We start from the raw sequence: 24,038 nt of genomic DNA on the forward strand, positions 1-24,038 counted from the left end.
TCAATTCATGCTCATCAGTTGGGAAAAAAAATACTGTAAAATTATTTATTTCATTTTTTTGCTACAGATGTATTACATAAAACCAGACACTTGTATGAGGTATTAGCACATTATTGTATAAACAAAACTAAAATCAACAGGTTTTCAATGATCAGGATAGCAAAGTAATTAATTTAGTCAGTCCAAAGCATCTACACTGGTCCAAAAATAAAACAACACTTAAGCTATTTTTTTTTCCTCCACATGTGAAAATTCTGATTTAATGATCAGTTTAGAAATCATCACATTCACAGCTCACACAGTCCTGAAAACATGGCATTACACACATTTTAGCTTATGGACTTGCAACTGATTACACAAAAATATACAAGACAGACGCCACTCAGCACTCCTTGATTATGTATCAAAACCTTGGGGGTTTTGTTCAGTAAAACTGCAGCGGTACTAGTCGTCGATTACAGCACATGCAAAATTAAGAAATTTTGTATCCTCTTTTGAACAAACCCATTTGGGTGTTAACAGAGATTCTGGTGATAACGCAGAAACGTAACTGTTAAGACCGTTTTTTTTACTTTAATTACAGTAGCATTTTTCCCCTTCTCTCATTGCTAAAGACCAAGTGTCATATTTAAGTGCGTTTCTCTGAAATCGCCCCTCTTGAGAATCTCACTTTATCGAAACATTTGACGTCCTTCCTCTGCGGCCCTGAAGTTTGTGGAGTTTGTCACAGTCACGTTTAAATCATTTCAGTAACAAATACAACTGTGATAACATCACAACTGCATCTCCAAGTTCTGCCACATATTATATTATTATCATCATCTATATTACATAATCAGTATAGCACACGTGTTTGTATGCACACTGTAAATCTATACATATATGGTCTTTTTGTCTAGGTTTTAGCCCCAACCCTCCCTCTGTGTGTTCTCCAAGATTTCTTCGTAAAGCCAGCTCTGTGTGAATTCCTGGCTCTTGTCCATCAGCTGGAACAGTCTAAGATACTCCTCTGGAAAAACGTGGCCTGTCAGTATGTCCTCCGACATGCCCATCTCTGATAACAGTTTACTGCCACTGTCTGGTGACCAGAGACTAGAAAACAAAAAAATAAGAGACACAGTAAGGAATAGCAAAAGAAGCTTAAAACCACTCACCAATGATTGGCAACTAACAGATTCTGTCCACTGTTGTTTTCTTTAAATGGAAATGGTCCTAACTTCTGTAAGAAGCACTAAAGGCATGGTGTATTACAGTTGAAGAGACTGCACAGATAATACTTGCTCAAACTGTCCTAAATGTTTCCCCCTCTCAAGACAAAAACCATCCTGTGTAGCTTATAAATCCTGGAACTGCCCAAATATTTGAAACGTTCAAAGACATTTAAGACTTTGACAAAGATTCTGCAGAAACTGATATCTCTGGATTAAATTATGGTACTTTTCTAAGGTAAGAGCATCCACCCTGGAATAATCAAATAATCAGTACACTTTGGTTTATGTTATTAATAGCACAAAGGCTTGTTTTGTTGAATTGGAAAGAACGTTGGCAACAACAAAAAAAACAAACAAAAAAACAAAAGCTCTCAAATATGTGGAAATGTAGGGTTTTTTTCAAAGTAACTAGACCGGTGTTAAACTGGTGTGTGTACAGTTGTTACAGTAAGAGCACATCTCTAATACATGTGCAATATTTTGGCTATTTAATCTAGACAATTCAGTGTGTGCACTGCTTACTTGAGCCTGTCAATGAGCTTGACCTTCCTCTTTGCCAGACACTGTTTGATCATCATCAGTAGAGTTGATGCGTTGGAGGGAGTCAGTCCTGCAGAGAACAGATCTGCCCGTGGGCGCAGGCGCACCAGGCACAGGTGATCATTTGGAAGCTGAGGAGAGGACGAGGGGAAATGTCAGTGCGCCCCAGGGCAGCTGTGGCTACAATGTAGCTTGCCATCACCAGTGTGTGAATGGATGGATGACTGAATGTAGTGTAAAGCACTTTGGGGTCCATAGGAACTAATTAAAGGGCTATACAAATACAGGCCATTTACCATAAATATAAAATACAATCAAGGTTACCCAATTACAGTTATTGAGCCTATTCCCTTCCTTACCTTGCCTTTAGAGCTAGGTACGCCTTGCTTTGATGACACCACAAATGACTCCCACGGCACCTACACAGAGACAAAAATAACAAACATTTCTATAAAACATCTGTTTAAATCACTGGTTTTTGCCCAACTGCATTAACAGAAAGTGCTCTGCCTCATACTGTACCTTATGCAGTAGCTCAATCTCACAGGCCATCTGCCAGAGGACGCCAAAGGCTCTGTAGTACATCATTTCACCAGGGCGCGCCACCAGTTTCTGATGGAGAGATAACCGTTGTTGGATATTTTACACAAGGATTAAAGAAAGTCAGATTAATGATTAATGAGTGAGCAGACACTCGTCGCAACTACAGGTTGTGTTATCAGCATAAATATGATAATGCAGGGAAGACTAGTACAGATGCAACTTAGCTTAAAGCTGCCCCTGAAAAACATCAGGAAGTACAAGAATATGTTTAATCTACATCATCCATCCAATTAACACAAAAATACAGGCTAATTTGTACTCTAACAGTCATTTCTACACAGCTTAAAATACTGTTGTTCAATTACCAGGTATTCCTTCTCGCTTACGAAGAGGTTGAGCTCTATTCTTCCATATCTGTAGACAGACAGCCGCTCAAACAAAGCATAAACCATCTTCAGCAGCATGCCACGCTCATTACGCTGCGGCAGGATACCCACCACCTTCACTGGGATGTCTAGACAAAGGCATTTTACCAAAAGACACACTTTAATGGGCTGGTACAAAACTCATGCAATGCTGTAAAATGTGTTAAAAGCTGTAAACAAAGTATGAGCTTATTCCTTTTTTAAAAATATATATTTCAAGACTGAAAAAGTTCCTGTTATGAAATTTTTAAATTTTGTCTGCTCCAATTAGGATTCAAGGCACTATTGAGCACAAAAGTAAGTAGTTTGCAGTGAGAGGGGGAGGGATAAAAATCCTTTATGTTTTTCCTCACCATCAGTCCAAGCAGATTCTGAGATTCCCAGGTCAGTGAAGAGTTTATCGGTGAACATAGCTGGGGGTTTCACATTGCCAAGACCAATGGGGTCTAGTTTAAAGTAGTCACAGTGAACTACTTCCAGCTGACCATCAAGCCGGCCTTCTAGCTCCTAGAAAGGGGAACATTTATTTGTGTGGATTATACATCAACGAGAAATATTAACTGTTGACATATGACACTTTACAATTTTTAGGTTAATACAAGGGACTTTGTAAAGATACAAAAACCAGTATTATGAGATGGAGATGTTAAAGTTACCTGCAGGTCATGTAGAAAAGACCTATCACCTTCAAGAGCAACAACTCTCTGAGCTCCAGCATTTAACAGAGTCCTAGTCAATACCCCAGGACCTGAAAAAGACAAGCACAAATGCATCAATAATAAGAAAGTATAACATTTGAATATATCAATGTGTTTAAAAAATTACAAAAACAAACAAACAAAAAACACTAAGTTTGTCGTCATCATCTGTGCAGAGATGGAAGAATGCTGCACAACACTGTAGAGATAAACCCATACCTGGATTACATTCAAAGATAACAGTTTTAGCATCTTGTAGATCAGGTCCTAGATGCTGTGCTACCAGATTAGCCAGGTCCGGGTCCACTATGAAGTGTCTGATTTTTTTGCAGCCCTGAGCCCGTCGTACATTCTCCTCTACCTCCCCAAGGTCCAGGAAATCATACTGGCACAGAGGACGACACTGGCCCTGTAAGAACACACAAATGCACACAGTGGGTGAACAGCACTGTCAGTATAAAGAGCTCAAGTTATACTAAAAAACTTGAGTTGTTTTCAGGGCTGAGTTGTTTTTCATTATTTTATGAAAAAAAACAAAACAAAAAGCAACTGATGTATGCATGCATTTTCCAGGAACGCATACTTTTTTGTACACATTGAGTGGATCAAGTAGCCTTAAAAAGCTACAACAACCTCAAATCCAGCAAAATATGCTGATTTTGTGCAGATTGTATTGTACCTACAGGAATGCAGATACTGTCAGATAATAGCAGTAAAAAAATAAAGTTGATCATAGACTACAATGCTACATATAAGTATAATAGATACAAGTATGAAAGTGAAACATACAATTACAACCAATATAAATGCAGTATACGGCTATCGTCTTCAATCAGAGCCGAAATAAATTATCTACCTGTACAGCTACAGCAGACAGGTTCCTGTGTGCGAGTGCAGAAGAAGGGGACGTCCTTTCTGAACGGGGCTGTTGAGAGTTTGGACCAAGTGAGGGCCGACCAGGACCCAAAGACAGGGAGTCCAGACTGTAGGCCCTCCTTTGAAGCACAGACACACCAGAGGCACAGAGGCTAGAGGGACCCACAGGGGTCCACACTGCCTTGCTCAAACAAGATTGACCTCTGACAGTATGGCAGCAAGCAGAGCGGAGCAGTAGCTCCACCACTCTGCAAATCTGGGTGGACATGGTGGATGACCTTTATGAGAGGCTACAGCACAGAAGGAGAAAAGAAGAATCACAATAACTATAATGACATGAAATATTATTAAAGGCAATAACACATGTGATTTTAGGGCACACTCAAGGTCACCTTATGCAGAAGAGTTAAACACATAAGTATAAAAAAAAAGAAAATATCAAATCAATAAAACAAGTTAACATATAAAAAGGTGGAAGACATTAAGAGTAAATATGCTCGTTTAAACAGGTGCATTTTCAGACAGGAAAGGGAATGGCATGGATGGACTTCAGAGGAAAACCAAAGTAATGAGTTGCAGTAATCGATGCCAGACGTTTCCAAGGTGTGAACACTCAGGCTCTTAACCCCACAGGGATGAAGGAACTGAGAAGTTTTCAAAGGGGAGGGAAAAAGTGTAACATTTGGAAAAAAGTCGGATTTAGTGCCTATGAGGGGAACCTCTCAAAGACGCTGGAGAACAAGGATTAGATTTCCTGAAGGCAAATACACTGGGGCGTGGGTGAGAGACCGGTGGGAGGTTTGGTAGACCGTTAGAGCTTTGTCAGAAACATAACTATGGAAATTGATATTAAGTTTAGGGAAGATGAGACAATAAGGGGAGAAGAAAACAAAAAACATACGTACAAACACGAATACGTTGTAAGACTAAATGTCATTTCTCACACATTCTTCTTTTACCTACTCTTGCTCAGCTTGGTGGTCAAATACCCAATTTCAAGAGTGTATAATAAAATAATCGACCGCTAGCATAGACAATTTCACGATTGCACTGGCAAACACCGGTGCACCCTAGTCAGAACAATCCCATCTGATAGCACGTGGGTGGGTTTTCATAAGCAAGAACACGTGCTGACTATTACTTAACCTTATCAACATCACAGTAGAGTTTACAGTGGAGCTCACACATATTGTTTAATTGTCAAAAGGGCGCAAAACAACCTGAACCCGAGAGACATTTTTAAAACCTAAAGTTGTTAGCCGAGAGGCTAGCAGTGCGCTAGCTACCTCTCTTAAAGCTATCATATCAAACGGTTATGTAATAGTGAAAAACGCGAGCATACCTCACTGCAGATTATCCAGCAGTTGCTTCAAATCTGAAGACATCCAGACTTTAACGTTTACTCTCGTCTATCTGCTCGCTGGAAAAACTCTGTGACATTGAGCCCACCGCATCCTGACCTAACTCTGCGTGCCTTGTTTTTGCAACACTCGTGGTGTTAAAGACGCAGCTGCTTTCGTCACTGACAGGCGACTACTGCGTAGGCCAATCAGAACACTCGCGGAAGTAGTCGGCCTAATATGGCTAGCGTAGAAACACTTTCAAAAACAGGAATAAATCAATATAAGTTACACATATTTCGCAGAAAACTAAACAATACATAGAATTTTGTCAGAAATATAATATAATAACTCCAGTTCCTTTGGAAGAAATTGCTTAAACAGCTAAAAACTCCCACTGCTGTCAATATCTACTAGCATATTAGCATATTATCCTGCTACGGAAGTAGACCAAGGAGCGCCGTAAAAACGCACGCAGTCTGCCAGGCTGTCAGACTGGATCCAGGATCCTGGTGCAAGGGCTGTAGGTGTCTGTGCGAGCTTGTCTGCTGTCACTATGGCGCGTGTTGAAACAACTTCAAGCAGGCCGTACCATCTGGTTATCTTCGGAGCCTCCGGGTTCACGGGCCAGTTTGTGGTGGAAGAGGTAGCCCGGACGGCGTCCGAGGGTCCAAAGGGGAGCTTGAAGTGGGCCGTGGCCGGTAGGAGCAAACAGAAGCTGGAAAAAGTTCTGGAGCAGGCCGCCGGAGCACTCAGTATGTATCCGATTGATCCCCTAAGCTGTGCATATACAAGCAAATAGTCACTAAAATAAGGGTATTCTTGTTGACTTAAACATTTTAATTAAATGAAATGAAAATTAAAACTGGAAAAACACAAATCCGTACTTACAGACTGTTTACATAATAAAATAAAGATATAGATGAAATGCATGCACTACTTCAATTTGTTACCGCAAGAAGCCTGAGGAGGAGAAATGAGCGCATATGCTTATTGACGCTGGGATGTCTTCACAAAGGGTTGTTTGTGTTGTTTGCAATTTAAAAATAATAATAAAAAATGCAGGGCTACAGTTATTGTTTTCTTAAAACATGGTTACATTGCCAGGGTTACATTGAATTTGCTGTGACTTTGACCCTCAACTCAAAGTACAGTAAAGCTGATGTTGCAACCAAAGGTTAATCCTTAATAATTCTTCTTCTACTATAGATAAGATACGTTACTCTGTTAAAATTCAAAATCTATGACTATATTTTGTTACATGCTTAAATCAACTTGCAAATAATCAAATGAAAGTGTTTATGAAGTAGTTTTGCCAGTTGTTGAAACAGTAAGCTGTAAATTGTTCTTATCTCAGCCTCTTATTGCTTGATCAACTAAATAAACATTATTTTAATTAACATTTCAAACAAAATAGTGCAGTTTAATTCCTTCAGAGGAAGAAACTAGGAATGCATCGCATGATTATTTTCTTATCTAACAGAATGTCTTATTTTCCCAAACAGAAAATCCAAGTAAAATATCATCAGTTTATATGTCAAATAATCAATAGCACGTGGAATTCTGCCATTGCTGCTGCAGTCACCGAGCAGAAATAGAAATACTATTCACAGGAATATATTCAAAAATGTGGTGTGGAATAACAGATATATACTAAACATATTTAGAATGGCAGTAAGTTTCCAGGTTGATGATTTGTATCTATGCAACACGCTAAACATGGATAATTGAGTCCATCACTAGCTGAAGATCAGGGAGCTATTCTGTTGTTGTTATAGTGATTCAAGTTTCCAAAGGATTAGATTGTTATTCTATTGTCCAATCCTCTTCGGCTTTCTCTTCAGGGAGTGTGCAACAGCTGATGGAACATACCAGTTCGCTGTACTATCCCCGTCCATGACAGCACTCTAGTCCAGCCTCTCAGTGAGCACTGAAGATGGCTTATGTGTTTGTTTGTCTTCTAGAGGCTTTCTATAGTTACAGTGGCACATTTTAAAATTACTCATGCTGTTTAATGTCTTAGTTATTCAAGATATTTCTTCCAGCCTGTGCAGCATTTGCATTCTTTTACACTATGTTGTCCTCGTTTTCACTCGAATGCTGTACAGAGTTCTCACACATTTGCACGTCTATTGGTTAAAACTCAAACTCAGGAATAACAAAACAGTATATTTTACACATAAGTAATATTTTTCATCTTCATTCTCCACAGATGTGTGTCTGTGACCACTTGCTCTTCTGTCAGACTGTAAAATGACTTGGGGCTTTTTATATTCATTTGACTAAACTAGGCTAATCTCATCAGGGCAAAACTTTTAATATTCCTTTAGGAGGCTGGCTTCATTTTTTTTACCTGTTATAATCATTTACAAGTTCATGTTTTTATTCATAGACTTTACTAGAGTAGCTTTTTCCTGATTCCCAGTTAACACAGTTCATGTTCTGGACCTTTATGCAGTCCCTCATTTCATCCAGTTTGAAACAATCATCATAGCTCCTTGTAATTTTAACAGTATGACAGAAAATGTTTACACAGACAAAAATAAGTGACCGACTTTGCATATTTGCTCGGATAGTAGTGTGATAGCTGGGGTGTAATAGCACTGCCTGTGAATATGCTGCCAGACGTATTCATTGGACTTCCATATAAACCAATGAAAGTCCAGTGAACTGGACTTTCATTGGTTTATATGAAACGAATGAAAATGCTGTTACTTATGTGACTTTGTGTGTGTGTAGGTAAGCCTGAGCTGAGGGCGGAGGTGGACATCATCGTCGCAGATGTCGGGGAACCAGACTCCCTTGCAGCCATGTGCAAACAGGCTGTGATTGTTCTCAACTGCGTCGGGCCTGTAAGTTGACAGTTCCACAGAAGCTTGTGTTTGTGTATTATTACTTGCTCCATGTCATGACATAAACTAGTTTTCTCTCACACAAACTGCCAAGATTAGTGTGATGGCATCCTGCTTTGGCATAAGAATAAGTTATCACCCCCATCTCTTTCTCTTTCTCCTTCTTTGAATCTCTGTCTTTCTTTCTCTCTCTCTCTCTCTCTCTCTCTCTCTCTCACACACACACACACACACACACACTCACTCACTCACTCACTCAGAGCAGCGTTCACTTCAGCTTACATTCACACAATGAAGGCTACTGACGTGTAGCACACAATAGCTAGCATTATGTTAAAGTTGGAATGAAGAGTGGGTTTCCAGCACCACTGAATTGCATCCTGTGCATCATTCAGGTTTGTTTGTTTGTATTATTTAATCAAATTCTTCGACTACAGTAACCACAATTGTAATGCACAGCAGCACCCTGCCAGCTTTCTTCAAACTCAGACACAGAAGCCTGTTGTTTTTATATTAGGTTTTGCTTGCGTATCTAAAATAAACCAGTGTGTTAACACCTGGCAACGAAGTGAACACGTTCAACAGGATTTGCTGCAAATTGTTTTTGTGTGGAAAGCCAGGGAGGGATCGTTTCATGTTGAACAATTAAGGGGAGCAAAGACACTGGTACCTGAGAGCAAATGCTACGTGATGTGTGTTGGAGAAGATGGATTTTCACCTGTGTAGTACAAGGATTTCGCAGTGGGGAAAATGGCCAATTTTTAAAATTGTGAAAATTAAGTAATTCAATTAGTTTCTGTCTGTGTTTATAGTACAGATTCTATGGGGAGCCAGTGGTCAAAGCCTGCGTGGAAAATGGAGCACACCATATTGACATCAGTGGGGAGCCTCAGGTTTGTACTGTAATGTATGAAGGTTTCCTCGGGTTTGATGTTGGCTTGAGGAAAACACAGACACACACACACACACACACACTGGTAAACATGATTTAGAACTGTGCACTAGGGGTGGGGGAAAAAATCGATACTGTGTAGTATCGTGATATTTTGTTTGCTAATAATGTATCGATACAGGGACAGCAGAAATCGATATTTTGTTACAAAAAAGGTTTTTGTGCTCTGACTTCAGAGCATGTTGATCCTTTTTCTGAGCAAGAATCCTGACATTCCTTCACTGTCCAAATGTGTTTAACTTTTTTTTTGGCAGCAATAAACATGACAGTTTACTTATTTTAAATTAAGACATGTTTTATTTTAATTAAGTTTAAAACTTTTTTATTTAATGTAAAATTATATTTTGTTTTAATTTACTTTCAAATTCTTCAGTTGCTGAATGGGCTGCATAGTTTTCATAAATAAATAATAATAATATAATATATTAAATAATAATAATGATAATAATAATAAAAAAATAAAATTGCAATAATATTGTATCGTGCGTTAAGTATTGTGATAATATCGTATCGTGGGATGTATGGTGATTCCCACCTCTACTGTGCACAAAGCTAACATTCAGCTCTTGTTTAGAAATAAATGGGAGATGTGCTGAGTTTGATGCTGCAGCTAGTTAGACAAAATTATTTCTCACTGGGTCCCATGACAGCAACAGCTGCCTTACTGTCAGGTGCTCATGTGTGACGCAATAAGTCCTACTGCAACACAGATGCAGACGCTTTGGTGATCCGAATTTAGTTTTTATTAGGTTTATGTGTATTCCCTGACTATTTATCATTTCCAAAAGGTTGCATGAAAGCTACATGAAATATAACCCTCCTTAAGAATTGAGAACATGGTGTTTTTTGCATTTGTAAAAATAAAAAAATCTTTCCTCCAGTGACAGTATATTTAGGTGTTTTTGGCAAATTGTCTTGTTCATGCTTTAATTAAGAAAATGCAAAAAGGTTTTTAAAAAAAATCGTAGAAATGTAAGACTTTTTGTGCGTGCGTGCATGTGCATGCGTGCGCGTGTCTGCGTGCGCCTTAACTTGAGTTTCTTTCTGCTGTTATCTAGTTTCTGGAGGGCATGCAATTGAACTACAGCAGCCAGGCAGCTGAAAAAGGTGTGTACATCATTGGGAGCTGTGGATTTGACTCCATTCCTGCAGACATGGGGGTCCTCTACACCAGAGACCAGTTCAAGGGTATGCAAATAGTGACACAGTCTACACATTCAGTATACATGTTCATATACACAATATTATTCAAATTTAAGCTCTCTTTGACAGGGCTATGGAGTTAATGATTTAATGATATAAACTTGTGTATTTGTTTATCCACAGGCACACTGACTGCCGTGGAGAGCTTCCTGACTGTCAGTGCAGGAGCTGAGGTATGAATCTGTGAACCAGCTTGTTGTTTAAGCTTCATTACACACGTTCTTCTGTACTTGTGCTCAGTAATTCTTACGTATGGTCTCCATATTTTCTTATTTCACGTGTGTGTGCGCGCGTGTTTCTGTTTTCTTCTGACAGGGTGGGTGTATCCATGATGGCACATGGCAGTCAGCCATCTATGGATTTGCTGACAGCCAGAAGCTTCAGAATCTTAGGAGAAAGTTTAATCACAAACCTCTCCCCACGGTTGGCACAAAGCTTAAACGCAGGTACACAAAGCTAATTTAAAGTATTTTTTTGATTTGCATCAAATTGCCTGCCTCAGAGTAAATATTGCAGTGGATGAACATAAAAAAAAAAACAGTCTGGAGACAGTATGAAGGATGGTTGTTAGAATTTTATTCATTCTTATGTCAATACCAGTACTTATCAGTACTCCGAAGCTGATACTATTCAGCAGTATGTGTTACCTTGACTTGAGGCTGAGATGGCTTCATGTGGAGGTATGAGGCTGCATGGAAGATGCCGGTACAGCATCCATGTTCAGATATTAAAAAAATGCAGTACTTGGGGCGTTTCTACATTTATTGTGTGCAACTACATTTTTTCACAGAGGATACTAAATACTTCTGTCTGCCGCACAGCATCTTTAAATGTTATCGCTCAACCATATCATAACCATGTTAAATGAATTAACATTACATATAAATCTTTAGCAACACCATTTGGATAAGGGATTAGCAATACTTTGGTACTGATTAGTATATACCAGTATTAATTTGTTACCTGTCCCATTTCAAGAGCATAGCTGGCAGCAGTTATGAGCCACTGTGTGCATGCAAGCAGCTAATAACACAGATGTGATGATCCCACTGATAGGATGTAAACTGATGTGTAGATGCATATATGAGCGTGTGTTTGATATAACAGAAAGATCATTTCTGTTAGATTCTACAGTCCCATAGTGCACAAATGCATGTATTACACCTTGCCCCACACATAATTTTGTGTAATCCCTGAAATGCTTGTATTTGTAGGGGAGCGCTGTTCTACTGTAATGAGCTCCAGCAGTACTCTGTGCCCTTCATGGGCTCAGATCCCTCTGTTGTGAAGAGAACTCAGCGCTTCCTGACAGAGGAATGTCAAGCCACTCCGGTCAGTCTTTTATTTATTTACTAGCTAGTTTCTCTTTAATATCTTTTTTTTTTTTTTTTTTTTTAAATTAAATTTAACATCCAGGGACCGCTTTACACACATTGTACTTGTGTTAAATGTCTGCTGATTCACTTGTAAAATCTCATGTGACGACGTGGTGTCCAGGACACAACAACTTTGTTTTTTCACATTTGTGCCGCTTGTATTTCACTGCCTCTCATCATAAACTGCAGGTCCAGTATGGCGCGTATGCAGGAATAGGAGGTATCGGAAACATCATCAAAATGTTGTTTGCTGGCATGATGTTCTTGTTCTTGGTCAAGTTCAGTTTTGGACGGAATCTGCTCATCAAAGTAAGCTAACACAAAATGTGGTTTACTGCATTTATAATATCAGTCGACTGTAACTGTACAGTATAAAATACATCATGGGTGTTTGGAAATGCTGTGACACTCATCTGTTTTTAATCTTTGCCTTTAGTACCCGGAGTTCTTCTCCTTTGGAATGTTTTCGAAGGCTGGACCAACTAGGAAGCAGGTAAAGCACAAACAGTCTACAGTTAATCTTAAATCCATGTGAAAATAAAAACAGAACAAAAAAGGTTATGTCTGCTAAAGAAGGTGTTCTGTTTTCTGGCATGTTTTAGATGGAGGCTTCATCCTTCCAGTTCACCTTCTATGGAGAGGGCTACACTGAGGAACAGGACACCTCCCAAGAAAAACCTAGCGCCAAAATCCGCACACGGGTTCAAGGACCAGGTAATCTGAAATTAAGGGTCATCAAAGACAAGATTTTGTCTTTGATGCAATCACCATGCAGCAGACTCTTAAAAGTCCTTGAAAACAGGAAACATGGCACCGTTTCTCTGGAGTGAAAGGAATACAAATTAGCCCAGGTAGCCAGCCTGGCCTTTCTTTGCAATCCAAGTCTAATCCAAGTAATTTTTCTTTCTGTTATTCAGAGGCTGGATACGTGGCCACGCCCATCGCCATGGTTCAGGCTGCTCTAACCCTTCTCAACGAAGCTGCAGCCTTGCCTAAAAAGTGAGTCAACACTCCCCCACATCTACCGCCTGACCTGGATGTGACTTCACACTCAATTACAAAGCACAACATTCATCCACCCAACCTCCCTCTCCAGCTTATAAAATTCAGGGTCACAGGGAGGGGCTTAAGCCTATACCACCTGGCATAGGATAACTAAGAGAGACAGACAACCATTAATAGTCATATTCACATGTAAGGTCAATTTAGAGCACATGGGGAACATGCAAACTTCGCACAGGAAGCAGTGCAGCATCACTGTGCTGCTCACTCTCTGTGATAGCCCTGCAATAGACTGGCGATCTCTCCAGGATGTACTCTGCCTTTATCACATGACAAAACATCAAGTATATCTTACCAGTCTATGTAAATAATAATTTAAACTCACTCCCAAATAAAATGGATGACTGAATTTACTCATAAACCAGATGGAAGTCTGCATGCTGTTAAATGCTGCTGTGAAATGTGAGTGTGTATTAGTGTAAAACGGCTTCAAAGTTCAAAATGTGTGCGTGAGAATGTGAAAAATGTCATATATTGCTTCACCATTTGAGTCACTGTCATGATTCAATATTAGTCAATGCACAAGCGTAGTGGTTTTATGTATAAGTGAATCTCACTTGGTGACATTTCTGGGACTTGGTCTAATACAGTTAATTTTGTACATTCTCCAGGGGAGGAGTATATACTCCAGGAGCTGCGTTTGCGAAGACCACACTAGTCGACCGCCTCAACAAGCACGGCATCCAGTTCTCTGTCATCTAAAGTTTGTTCTCTCCCTGCTGCCGTTCTCCAGGTTTTTGTGAGCACTTACTAATATGCATAACAGGAAGTAAAAAGTTTCCAACATTGGAAGAGAGCTGTTTAATCACAAGACAGATGAGTTTCAGATGAAGTCCTGGTATTGTTTTTTGGGTTTTTTTTTCTAGTGTTATTTTTGACATTTATTCTTTTCACTTAGTCAGAAACTTGCCTGTCTCTTTTCAGCTTGAATGTATTAAAGTTCTGCTTGCAAAACAAAAAAGCACAACTGTGGCAGTGTTTTCTAGCCAAGGGCAGTAAAACAAATGGGTTTCGCATGGTCCTCCACTAACACAATTTCTGGCGACTTGAAAAAGGAATTCTGGGAAGAACCGGATTTACTTCACATCTTTAAACACAAATGGTAAAGAAAGCATGTTAAATTATAATCAGACTAAGAGAAATTGGTTAGACACATTTTCTATGTGCAACAAATGGAATAAAAAGAGTCTTGTTTAAGTTGCCACACAACTGGGATTCACTTTAAACAGAATGGGACTAATTGGACACGAGGAAAGGGGAAAAACTGCATGCTCCCTTCAGTTTAAAACAAAGTATTACTATTTGCAGTAGATTTGTAATGATTTTCAAGGACTGCAGCTGTTGTGAACTTCATGAAACACCTCTTTCTTGGAAAGTCAACTTCTGCACTCTAAGCGTTGTAGCATACAGTAGCTTTATATGTACAGCAGTAATACTAAGTAGCATTAACATGATAGCTGTACATATTTTGCTCTGGTTGTGTGAAGTAAAGCCAATAGTAGAGGACAGAGACCTGCTGTGTGTTTATGTACACGCCTGCCTTTCCTGGCCTGTCACTGTAGATAAAATCTTCCTTGCTTGTTGGACTAATTGCTTGTTTTATTTTTTTAAAAGGCTAGTTCCTTTTAGCCTGAATTTCCAGGGGTTCACCTTCAAAACGGTTACCTTTGAGCATTGTCAGAATAATGAATCCAGCTGCCTGTGCATCAAACAGCATGAGTTACTCCATGAAACCAAACAGGGCTTGTAAACATCTTTTCCTTGCTCCTTTGACTGGATTAGTTTCACCTGCAGTGATGATTTTTGTCAGCGTAGACTTGTTTTTCATGTTTGGGCGTTATGTGCACGTGGCAAGCTGTTTTGGGGTTGTTTTGGTGTGCTTTGCTCAGAAATAAAGCCAACTCCGCAAATAATTACAAGTCTTGTATCTTTTTCATGCGTCACAGAAACATCATCTGCATTTCCTGTGAAGTCAGTTTACATTGTAGAGTATGCACTAGTAGTACAAGAAAGTTTAAGAGCTCTTCTACGAGCAAGTCCTGCCACTTGGCAACTATCGTGAAATGTCTTGAGATGCCTATTTGGGCAGTTAAGTATTTTCTAAATTACATTTAACTTCAGAGACTGGAATCACAAGTGAATCCTGATTTTAAAAAAACTGAACTGATACCAACACACTTTGGAGAGTTCTCTCATAGACTATCTTTGCCACACAAGTTCACTGTCTCTCTTGTGTATCTGGAGGTTTAGTTACATACAAAGTGATCAGTTTTATTACAGCGGTCTTCTAGTACACAAACATCCCTCAAAAACCTGAAATAATGCAGGTGATTCTGATGTATTATGATTGTTAGAAAAGCAAAGTTTTCATGCAGTAAACCTCATGTGGTTAACTTTTTTTTTTTTTTTAATTTAAGCAAGACCTGAGCTCAGTGCTGCGTACTGTATTTAATGTGATCTGACAGATGATATTGGTATTAACTAAAGAAAAACACCCCTGACAGGGGAAAGGAGATGACAAAGCTCATCTCCTTTCTTTCTGTCCTTGCTTCAGATGTCTGTCTTGTCAGCATCTGTTCATAAGAAACCGGACAATTTAATAAGAAAACCTCAACAGGACTGTAGCTTGTGTAGTGATGTCAGTGATAAAAATCTAATGTGGAGTGGGATTAAAGAGAAAAGAAGTTTGTGCGATTTCAAACACCTTAAACGGCAAAAGGTTTAAACAAACAATCACAAAAGGCATTTATTCATAAAAAAAATCCAATTATCCTGTTTAAACAGCGACATATTCACAATTCCAAATTGTAGGAATGTGAATTATTTTACAAACATGTGTTCATCTCAACTATTGCTTCAGTCAAGGTGGAGCATACAGTTTTGTACACGCCACCTCACATTAGGCGGTTGGTATTTCAGTTTGAGCCGTCTTCCCTTGATCTTTTTCAGACCCATGCAGTCTCTGGGTTCAGCAGCTGATGAGAGTAGATGGCATCTTCATAGTGGTATTTTTCTGCTATGGCCATGATGGAGTCGTGGCATCTGATTGTACTCAAAACCTTTAGTAGGTCAACCACAGCAGCCCTATAATAGAAACACATGATTCTGATTACAACATTTGTTGGGTGGGGGTGGGGAACATCTGCACAAACGTATGAAGATAATGACTTTATAGAAATATTGCTGTCACACTGCAGGAAAGTCTCCAATAGCTTGTGTATCAAGTGAAACAAAAAAATCTAGCAATATAAAATTAATTTAAAAAGGGCATCTATTTGATGTTGACTTATCTTACTGTTTTCTACAAAAACATGCTTTATTACCTGGTGTTGGGATCTGTGGGAGGCTGCTGTTTACAGATGGCATGAACTTTCTGAACTATGTGGTTTCTGAAATTGTGGAGCTGAGGCAAACAGGTGCTCTCCCCTTTAAACCAAGACGGGGGTAAACCATCTGCTATCTGAGGAGGGAGCGAGGAGTGATAAAGCATCATTATCAACGTCAAACTAATATGTAGAACACCAACAACTGTGATGCATTCAAATACCTTTTTGCATGCATAAACAGCATTGTTGGACAACGTGTGACTGCACAGTGTGGTCATGAGGTATCGGTTCAACAGCTTGTCCAGCATCAGTTCCTTCAATACAGACTCGGGGAGCAGTAAATCCCACTTCCCCATATTGCCTAAGAGCTAAATGAAAAGCAATGCAATTGATATTAGCTTGAGAAGTTTCAAAATACAGTCAAAATCTGACACAACACAAATGTCTGAGCAGTACTTTTACAGCTGTCCAGAACCGCTGATCTCTGAAGTGACGCTGAGGTGAAGACGCCTCTTCAAGAAACCTGAATAGAAGATCAGACAGTATAAATAAAGTGCAAATACAACAGGTTTAAATGACCATATCTGACTATTATCTGACAATTTTATCTAATGACTGAAGAGAGTTTTAGATACATTTCCTTATTTAATACAAGGAAGTACTATACTTTGTATCAAATAAGGAACAAAAGGATACAAAATGCAGGTGTTGTACTCAACACCTGATATTCATTTTTAAACACATCAAACAGAAACTCACTTTTTGGGGTACAGGGGAATAAAGACATCTTCATCTACACAGCTTCTCAGCCTGCGAACCAGAGCCTCTGTGAATGCCTGAGTGGGAGACAAATACACAAAATATGTATCTGAAAGTACGACCCAGTAAATAATAGGCACGTTTTAAATGGTAAAAGACAACAGCAAAGGTGAGTTTTGTTTTGAAAAATGTGTAAGTGTTGGCTTTACCTTGACTGGCTTGCTATGCTCTCCTTCAAAGACAGAATAGTCCTCCTTCAGACTGTGGCACACATCAGTCAGACAGACAGACTGTTGGTGGGACATGGGATCCCACACCAGCTCCACATAAGCTGGAAACAAAGACACACAAAGACAGGCAGGGTCAGTATTTGACACATCTCGTGTCTGTAGTTGAGGTCATTATAATGTGCATATGGATTTTTCAAAGACCAGCAGAGAGCAATCAATATAAAAGGCTAAGAGGAATTCAAGGCAAACCTTCGTTCCAATATAACTATACCAGGCAAGGGAGACCACTGTAAAATATTAGTTATAGGCAGAGTGACTTGGTAATTCATTTGGTATGGACTGTTAATTTTGCTGCATAAAGCTATTCTAAATCCCTAAGACGATTCATACATTCTGGACCTAAAAAATGATTTAGATTTGATTATCCACAGCACCTGAAAAGCTGAACCAAAAAGCAAAGTAAAAGAAAAAAATGCTCAGATAATACTGCCTCAGATTAAATCATGAAATGGATTTTAGTTTAAAAATGAAAAAGCAATGACCCCTATGCAGTCCTGTACTTGGATGTTTTTGCTTCTTAAATTATGGGGAGCACAGATCATTGAGTCCACAGTACCAGTCATTTTGGGTACGACGGTCCTCTCTATGACGCTGGACAGCGTCTGTCTGTCTGTGTGCTCCAGCTCTTCGTGGCCATGTCCATGACAAAAGGTCTCCACTGCTGTGAACCATGGGAGGTTTTCAAAGTCTCCACTGGTATCCTGAGACACAACAATAAATCTATGGTTATTGCTGCATATTATAACATCATAACTAATGGCAGCTGTGTTTACAGTTCAATTCCCCAGACATGGATTAAGCCTAGTCCTGGACCACAAACTTTTTTTTTTTTTTTTTTTTTTTAAATGCAGGTCTTAGTCTGGGAGTAGCGTTAATCCATGTCTAAAACCTCAAACCCTCTGTATGCGTACACAAGTTCAAGTACTTTTAAAGGGTTCCACGCCAGCAGCTGATGCCTGATGATGGGGTTCAGCAACTTGGGCAGACACAGAGAGATATAAGCATTGTGGTAGGACTCCGAGTAGCATTCCCTCCATTCTTCAAAGCGAGACAGAATCTTTTTAACACTGCAGAAGTCTTCTTGGACATCAGAAAATACTGCCTTAGACCTCAACAGTATGTCAGCTGGAGCAGACACAGAAAGGGGAAGAAAAGAGAGACAGATAAATACACAGGCATCAAGCAAATCAGGATTTTCTCAAGTTTATAGCCTAGAAACTAAAAGAGAAAGCCACAAAGAGAGAAGAGAGTTGCCGTAATAAATAGAAAATATTTATATTGCAGTCTTGCAGAATTTAATTGTATTATACTTCACTGTGTTTAAGGTACACCATTTTAGCAAAGCCTTCGCCTACAAATTGATGCTCATACAGAGAGCTGAACAACCACGCCTCACCTATGTTCTTCTGCAGCTGCTCCTGCTCTTCTGCTGAAGGTTGTGTGTCTTCAGCCATATCAAAGTCTTCCTCAGTTTTAACACCGACGTTTACCTCACTGGAACACAGAGACAAATATTAAACCCATATCTGTGCAAGACTAGAATGGAGTACCTGCTCAAATGCATGCATATACTTCCTTTTTCTAATACATGAACAGAATAAATTAGAAAAGTAACAAAGCAAACCAGGAAATGTAATCTTGAAAGGTATTTCATTACACTCACCACTGAGTTTCTGATCCATTGGCTGAACTTGCACTCTGCTCTGCTATGTTATCTACAAATTACATCCAGTTAATTTAAATATTACATCCTGAGACACACTGCACAGTAGGTTTTAATATACGTGGAGAGACACACACACACACACACACACTTCACTCACAGCTAAGCTGCTGCAGGTGGTCTGCCTGCTCCTTAATCTTCTCTCGTCTCTGAGCCAACAGCGCCTCCATCTGGTCAGACAGCAGAGTGTGCAACTCCAGCTCCAGAGAGTTTATCTCAACAACCTTCAGCAAATAAAAGGAGAGTCACCTAAATTATTGTGGGATTATTTATCTGGGATAATTTAGTCAAGTATTGAGAAAAAAAAAACAGATAATGCTGTACTGGTTTATATCATATGAATACACAGTAGAACAATTTAAAGCTTAAAGATAAACTACTCTTTTTTTCAGTTGTTGCTTTAAATGTTAACTTTTCTTTTCTGACCTTCTCCTGCAAACACTCCACCATGTTGTGGGCATAAGTCGTCATGGTCCTGTAAAACTTAAGCTGCTTCTCTGAGGAGCTTTCCTCCAGATTCTCCAACGAGGTTTTAGCACCCTCAACATCGCCCTCCATCCTTCTGAGCTCTGCCTGGCGTGCTCTGTACACCTCCTTCAACGAATCAAGTCTAGGAAGAAAAAAAATATTACAAAGTGGAGGAGTTAAGTGTACAATGGGGGGAAATGTGTGTTGCATGTTTTGGCAGCATGCAGTAATAAAAGCACAGTGTATAAATGTAATGTTTATTGGCCTCTGGAATCATGCTAATAGGAATTACTACTGCTGTACAGTGTATCATTTAAACATTTAATCCTAATCTGTTCTGTCATTAATATTTTAAATCGTTATAGTGTGTGGAATAAAGAGCAAACTAACTTTCCAGCGATCCTTCTCTTGACCGTTGAGACAGTGACAGGGGGAAGCATCTTTGGAACTTTGACTCCTGCAGATTTCTTCTTCTGTCTTCCTCTATCTCGCCTGCTTATGCTACTGCTGCTGTAGCTGCTGGACTCACTGCCAGATGGGCTCTAATGAAAAATATCAGGATAAAAGGAGGATAAAAAGACAAAAAGCAATGACAGCAGAACAATGCAAAAAGACACGCATAAAGGTATAAAACAGGTGCATAACTTACAGTAACAGCATTTATAGATATGTGCTAACAGAATAATGAGAATCAAAAACAAGATGTTAATTGGCCCTCATACCTGCTCCCCTGGTCGTCTTTTGACTCCCTTCCCAATTTGTGTCTCTTCCCAGAGTTCCTGCTCCTCCCCATCAGTCCCTGACCGACTGCCATCACTTTCTCCTAAAACACACAGAATAGGACAATTAAAATTCACGGTTTGGTTAAAATCCATACGAACTATTCAGACAGGCCTATTATGACAAATTTCACCTTTCTTTTTTAACTTAAACAGCTTTCACATTTTCATGCTTCCCCACCGTTCTTCTTCTCTCTACACCTGCCATTTCTCTCTCTCTTTCTCACCTCCTCATACTATTTTTTCTGTATCCCGCCCTCTCATACCAAGTTTCTCAGCAATTCTTTCCCTGATGCTCCTCATCCGTGGGGCAAACTCGATTCTCCTCTCATGATCATCCAGCTCATTATCATCATCATCGACTCTGTCATCTTCATTCTCCCTGCTGTAGTGATCTGGTGTGCTGCCAGCTGAACTCTGGCCATCTCTACTGAGGGGAATGAATTCTTTCTGGGTTCGATTGGCACGACGCCGTCTCTTGGCTGCCTCGATCTCTCTAGCATTGGGGATATTTACTGCAGGCACAAACAAAGCAGAAGAAATTTAAAAACACAGCCATGAATCCAGATTAACAACTGATGATTTTAATCATATCATGTAGTCCTAACAATCTGAGAGTCCTTCTCTTTGACAAAACATACCGGGCGTATAAGAAGAACTGCTAGAGTCTGAGGCTGAGCTGGCTGAAGGAGATCCCACTCCACGTTCATCGCTATCACTGTCATCATTGCTCCCATTATCCTTGTCATCATCATCATCATCTTCGTCGTCATCATCCACAGAATGTGGTGACGCCTGACTGCTATAATCTTGCCTGGGTGAAGCAGATGATGAGACAGCACCACCAGCCCCTGAAGGTGGAAGAGAGAACAGGAAGCCATTGATTTTAGCTAAAAGGCATAAAAATGTTTATTCTGTCTACTCACCAAAAATGTGTTCTGGTATACATTAGATATTGCAAAGAATCTATATATGTAAACCCTTAACAGTATAATCTTAAGATTAGAAAGGATTAGAAAAATAGTCATTTTGGTTTATTTATGACCAAAAGGGATTTGAAAACACATCAATTTCTGTCAAATAAGTTATCACAGCCTCATTGCCTCTACCAAAATCATCTCTAAACTGCAGAGACTAAACCAGGAAAAAACCTGTGAACACATGGATCTGTTGCTGTCACTTCCCTACTCATCACCTCCTATGGAATGGATGCATTCTTTTGGATACACATATCACACCTGTCCAGTGAGTGTATTTAATGCACATATACTGTATTCAAGATCTGTTTCTAAGAGTTCTTGTTCCCATCATGGACCTACCTGTGCTGACGATGGTCTTGGCAGGCGGAGCCTCCTTCTTCCTAATTTGGAACAGAACTGTTTTCTCAGATGACTTCTTCAATTTAAACGTAGACTCCTCAGCTATGAGAAGGTGAAACAAACCAGAATTATATGCCGTTACATTGGGCAATCACCGCCAACCGCCATCCTCTGTTAGGATGATCAGACCACTACAAACTAAATGTTGGGTATTCCAGCTGCAGCTCTGTTAGATAATCCTCACTGGGTTTCAATATGGATTCCCCCATAGATCAGCTTTTCTTCATAAGTCACACGTTTTTAGGGGGGAATCGTATGTTTTTACTTTTGCAAAGTAGAGCCACACAAAATGTGTGACATTGTCTCAATATGTGGGAAATGGTGTCTATTGTCACCTTCGGGTCCAATAAAGTAAAACACATGGGGTTCAAGAGGCATCTGGGCAGATGATGTGGACAGATGACAGGGAAAGCACTGACAGTGGATAAAATCATTTAGGAACTCTATGAACTGTCACTGTATCTTTGAGGTTTAGGTTCTTCACCTCTTTTACCAACAGATAACAGGAGATTAATATTTCCAAATTCCTAACGTTGCTCTAAAGTTGTCAGTGAGCTGAGGAGTCAAAGATATTTACCTTAAAGCGCCTCGTTTACATTTACTTACCTTCCTTATCATCGGAGAAACTCAAAACAGAGGTTTCTTTCTTTTTGTTCCCCTCCTGGTCTTTCTTTCTCTCTTCTCTTTCTTCTGTCATTTCCACGCTCTCCCCGTCTTCTCCGTCACTGGAATCCGGCTTCGGAGGCGTCGCTTCCCGCTTGGAGCTGCAAGTGATGCCGCGGCTCTGCGCGGCTTTAAGGGGCTTATTTACCACAGCTGGAGCGGTTTTCTCCGGGTTTTCCTCTCCTTCTTCGCTCTTCTTTGGCTGGTCCTCATCGTCGCTGGAGCAGTCTTTTCTTTGCCGAAAGTTTCTCCGGGGTTTCTTGTTGAACATTTTGCTCCACTCACCATGGAGGTAGCAAAGTTGTAAACTAGCCGTAAACCGCGAAAATCGTTTGGAAATGTCGCAAAGCTGCCGCAAGTACGCCTCAAGGGAATATGGGTAATAGAGTACATGTTTAGTTTTTCAGAAGAAAAACGCTTGCACATTATAGTAAACTAAACACAAACGATGATATTCCACAGAAATAAATAATAATAATTAACAATAGTTAGTCATCTCATTAAAATTACTACATAAAGCAGCGCTCTGTGGGAATAAACTGGAGTCAAAACAGAACCTGGGATGAAAATAGCACTTTTTTAAAACTTTACTAGGTTAGAGGAACCACACGGACACAAACAGAAAAACACAAACTATTGACAATGTGTAGCAGTGAATGATATACACAGCATCGCTATTATAGTTTTGTATTATTTATTAAGTTTTTTTTAGATATCAGTTAAATAAAAATTCGTTGTACTTCTTAGCTGAGTTTTCCATGACCACAGTAACCAGTCATGTTCTTGCGTATATCCACTGAAGCAGTTTTAAATAACATTACATGAATTAATGTTAAAGAACATCACATGAAGTAAAAACTATTGGTTTAACTGTAGGTGGAAAAATATATGTTTGTAGGTTTTAGAAGATAGACTCCTTATGTCCTTCACAGTGGTCCACTGCCTATTATTCCCCATATTTTGCAAACGATATACAAAAGACCAGACTATAATTCATTGTCTTAGTTACTTAGTTACTGGGATTAAATCGTGTTTTTAAATGCAACTGCTATATCAGTAGTGGGCATGTATGGTACGTAATGAGTGTTCATGGAGGCAGGAGATCTGTTAACATTAAAATTATCATCCACTGAATTTTCTATAATTTAAAAAAAATCTCTTTGCAGCCATCATGCATTCCCTCAGAGCTTGTGATCTCGTCCCACTGAAGCAGCCAAATCTGGCCAAATTACAGTCCAGGTAAATTACTAAGAAATTTCCAACCAGTTTTGGAAATGACTGATTGCTGGACACCCAACTGCCACCCACATTAAACAAGATGTCTAATTTAAGGCAACAGTGTCCCTTCAAAGTCTGGATTATTTGGGTGTTATCCCAATTCTGAGCTTTGGAAATTTACACAGCTAAACCCGGTTAAAAACAGGCAATGATTTGATTTACCGATCTAATACAGTACATTATTAGTTGGCTATATAGGCTGATCCAAATTTCCAAAGTGAGCTACTCTTTGTGACTTTAATCGCAGAGGATTTCTGAATTGTTTCTTGCAAATGTGCAATTGTGTAATCTCAGA

The 24,038-nt window shown here is 39.5% G+C and overlaps 3 protein-coding genes across 3 annotated transcripts; 1 reads left to right on the forward strand and 2 right to left on the reverse strand.

Annotated features, from left to right (window-relative positions):
* Positions 1 to 31: 31 nt before the first annotated feature.
* On the reverse strand, positions 32 to 5,820 carry tfb2m (transcription factor B2, mitochondrial). Its single transcript, XM_086284666.1, has 10 exons — positions 5,636 to 5,820; positions 4,274 to 4,583; positions 3,637 to 3,826; positions 3,376 to 3,467; positions 3,073 to 3,226; positions 2,660 to 2,808; positions 2,274 to 2,363; positions 2,111 to 2,170; positions 1,734 to 1,882; positions 32 to 1,092 (listed from the first exon to the last, which is right to left on the reverse strand). Exons 2-10 carry the CDS (start codon positions 4,559 to 4,561, stop codon positions 903 to 905), a joined length of 1,362 nt encoding a protein of 453 aa, XP_086140792.1. The 5' UTR covers positions 4,562 to 4,583; positions 5,636 to 5,820; the 3' UTR covers positions 32 to 902.
* Positions 5,821 to 5,858: 38 nt separating this feature from the next.
* LOC147338825 (saccharopine dehydrogenase-like oxidoreductase) lies at positions 5,859 to 14,991 on the forward strand. The gene is made up of 12 exons (XM_086284776.1): positions 5,859 to 6,388; positions 8,373 to 8,485; positions 9,298 to 9,378; positions 10,496 to 10,625; positions 10,764 to 10,813; positions 10,956 to 11,086; positions 11,855 to 11,972; positions 12,206 to 12,325; positions 12,453 to 12,509; positions 12,619 to 12,730; positions 12,934 to 13,015; positions 13,690 to 14,991. The coding sequence occupies exons 1-12, from the start codon at positions 6,190 to 6,192 to the stop codon at positions 13,778 to 13,780; spliced, it is 1,284 nt and encodes a 427-aa protein (XP_086140902.1). The 5' UTR covers positions 5,859 to 6,189; the 3' UTR covers positions 13,781 to 14,991.
* Positions 13,920 to 22,792, reverse strand: gcfc2 (GC-rich sequence DNA-binding factor 2). The gene is made up of 18 exons (XM_086284283.1): positions 22,409 to 22,792; positions 21,743 to 21,844; positions 21,065 to 21,274; positions 20,690 to 20,938; positions 20,367 to 20,467; positions 20,035 to 20,186; positions 19,603 to 19,786; positions 19,277 to 19,400; positions 19,117 to 19,168; positions 18,850 to 18,947; positions 18,379 to 18,578; positions 18,010 to 18,154; positions 17,373 to 17,494; positions 17,164 to 17,240; positions 16,861 to 16,927; positions 16,626 to 16,772; positions 16,402 to 16,538; positions 13,920 to 16,162 (listed from the first exon to the last, which is right to left on the reverse strand). Exons 1-18 carry the CDS (start codon positions 22,734 to 22,736, stop codon positions 16,024 to 16,026), a joined length of 2,634 nt encoding a protein of 877 aa, XP_086140409.1. The 5' UTR covers positions 22,737 to 22,792; the 3' UTR covers positions 13,920 to 16,023.
* Positions 22,793 to 24,038: the final 1,246 nt, after the last annotated feature.

This window comes from Aulonocara sp. 'chitande type north' Nkhata Bay, linkage group LG1, assembly GCF_057382095.1.
Source record: "Aulonocara sp. 'chitande type north' Nkhata Bay isolate Kocher_YH1m ecotype deep benthic linkage group LG1, A_spYH_male_GT1.1, whole genome shotgun sequence".
Lineage (NCBI taxonomy): Eukaryota > Metazoa > Chordata > Actinopteri > Cichliformes > Cichlidae > Aulonocara > Aulonocara sp. 'chitande type north' Nkhata Bay.

Bases quoted from the DNA above. Each gene is read 5' to 3' on its own strand.
- tfb2m (XM_086284666.1), bottom strand. From the start codon at position 4,561: ATGTCCACCCAGATTTGCAGAGTGGTGGAGCTACTGCTCCGCTCTGCT. The intron at 3,468-3,636 runs GTATGGGTTTAT...TGTCTTTTTCAG, and splicing joins TATCTTTGAATGTAATCCAG to GTCCTGGGGTATTGACTAGG. The intron at 2,171-2,273 runs GTACAGTATGAG...GTCTCTGTGTAG, and splicing joins AGATTGAGCTACTGCATAAG to GTGCCGTGGGAGTCATTTGT.
- LOC147338825 (XM_086284776.1), top strand. From the start codon at position 6,190: ATGGCGCGTGTTGAAACAACTTCAAGCAGGCCGTACCATCTGGTTATC. The intron at 6,389-8,372 runs GTATGTATCCGA...GTGTGTGTGTAG, and splicing joins GCAGGCCGCCGGAGCACTCA to GTAAGCCTGAGCTGAGGGCG. The intron at 11,973-12,205 runs GTCAGTCTTTTA...CATAAACTGCAG, and splicing joins AGGAATGTCAAGCCACTCCG to GTCCAGTATGGCGCGTATGC.
- gcfc2 (XM_086284283.1), bottom strand. From the start codon at position 22,736: ATGTTCAACAAGAAACCCCGGAGAAACTTTCGGCAAAGAAAAGACTGC. The intron at 18,155-18,378 runs GTACTTGAACTT...GTTGTGTCTCAG, and splicing joins TGGCGTGGAACCCTTTAAAA to GATACCAGTGGAGACTTTGA. The intron at 16,539-16,625 runs GTATTTGAATGC...CTCCCTCCTCAG, and splicing joins CTGTTTATGCATGCAAAAAG to ATAGCAGATGGTTTACCCCC.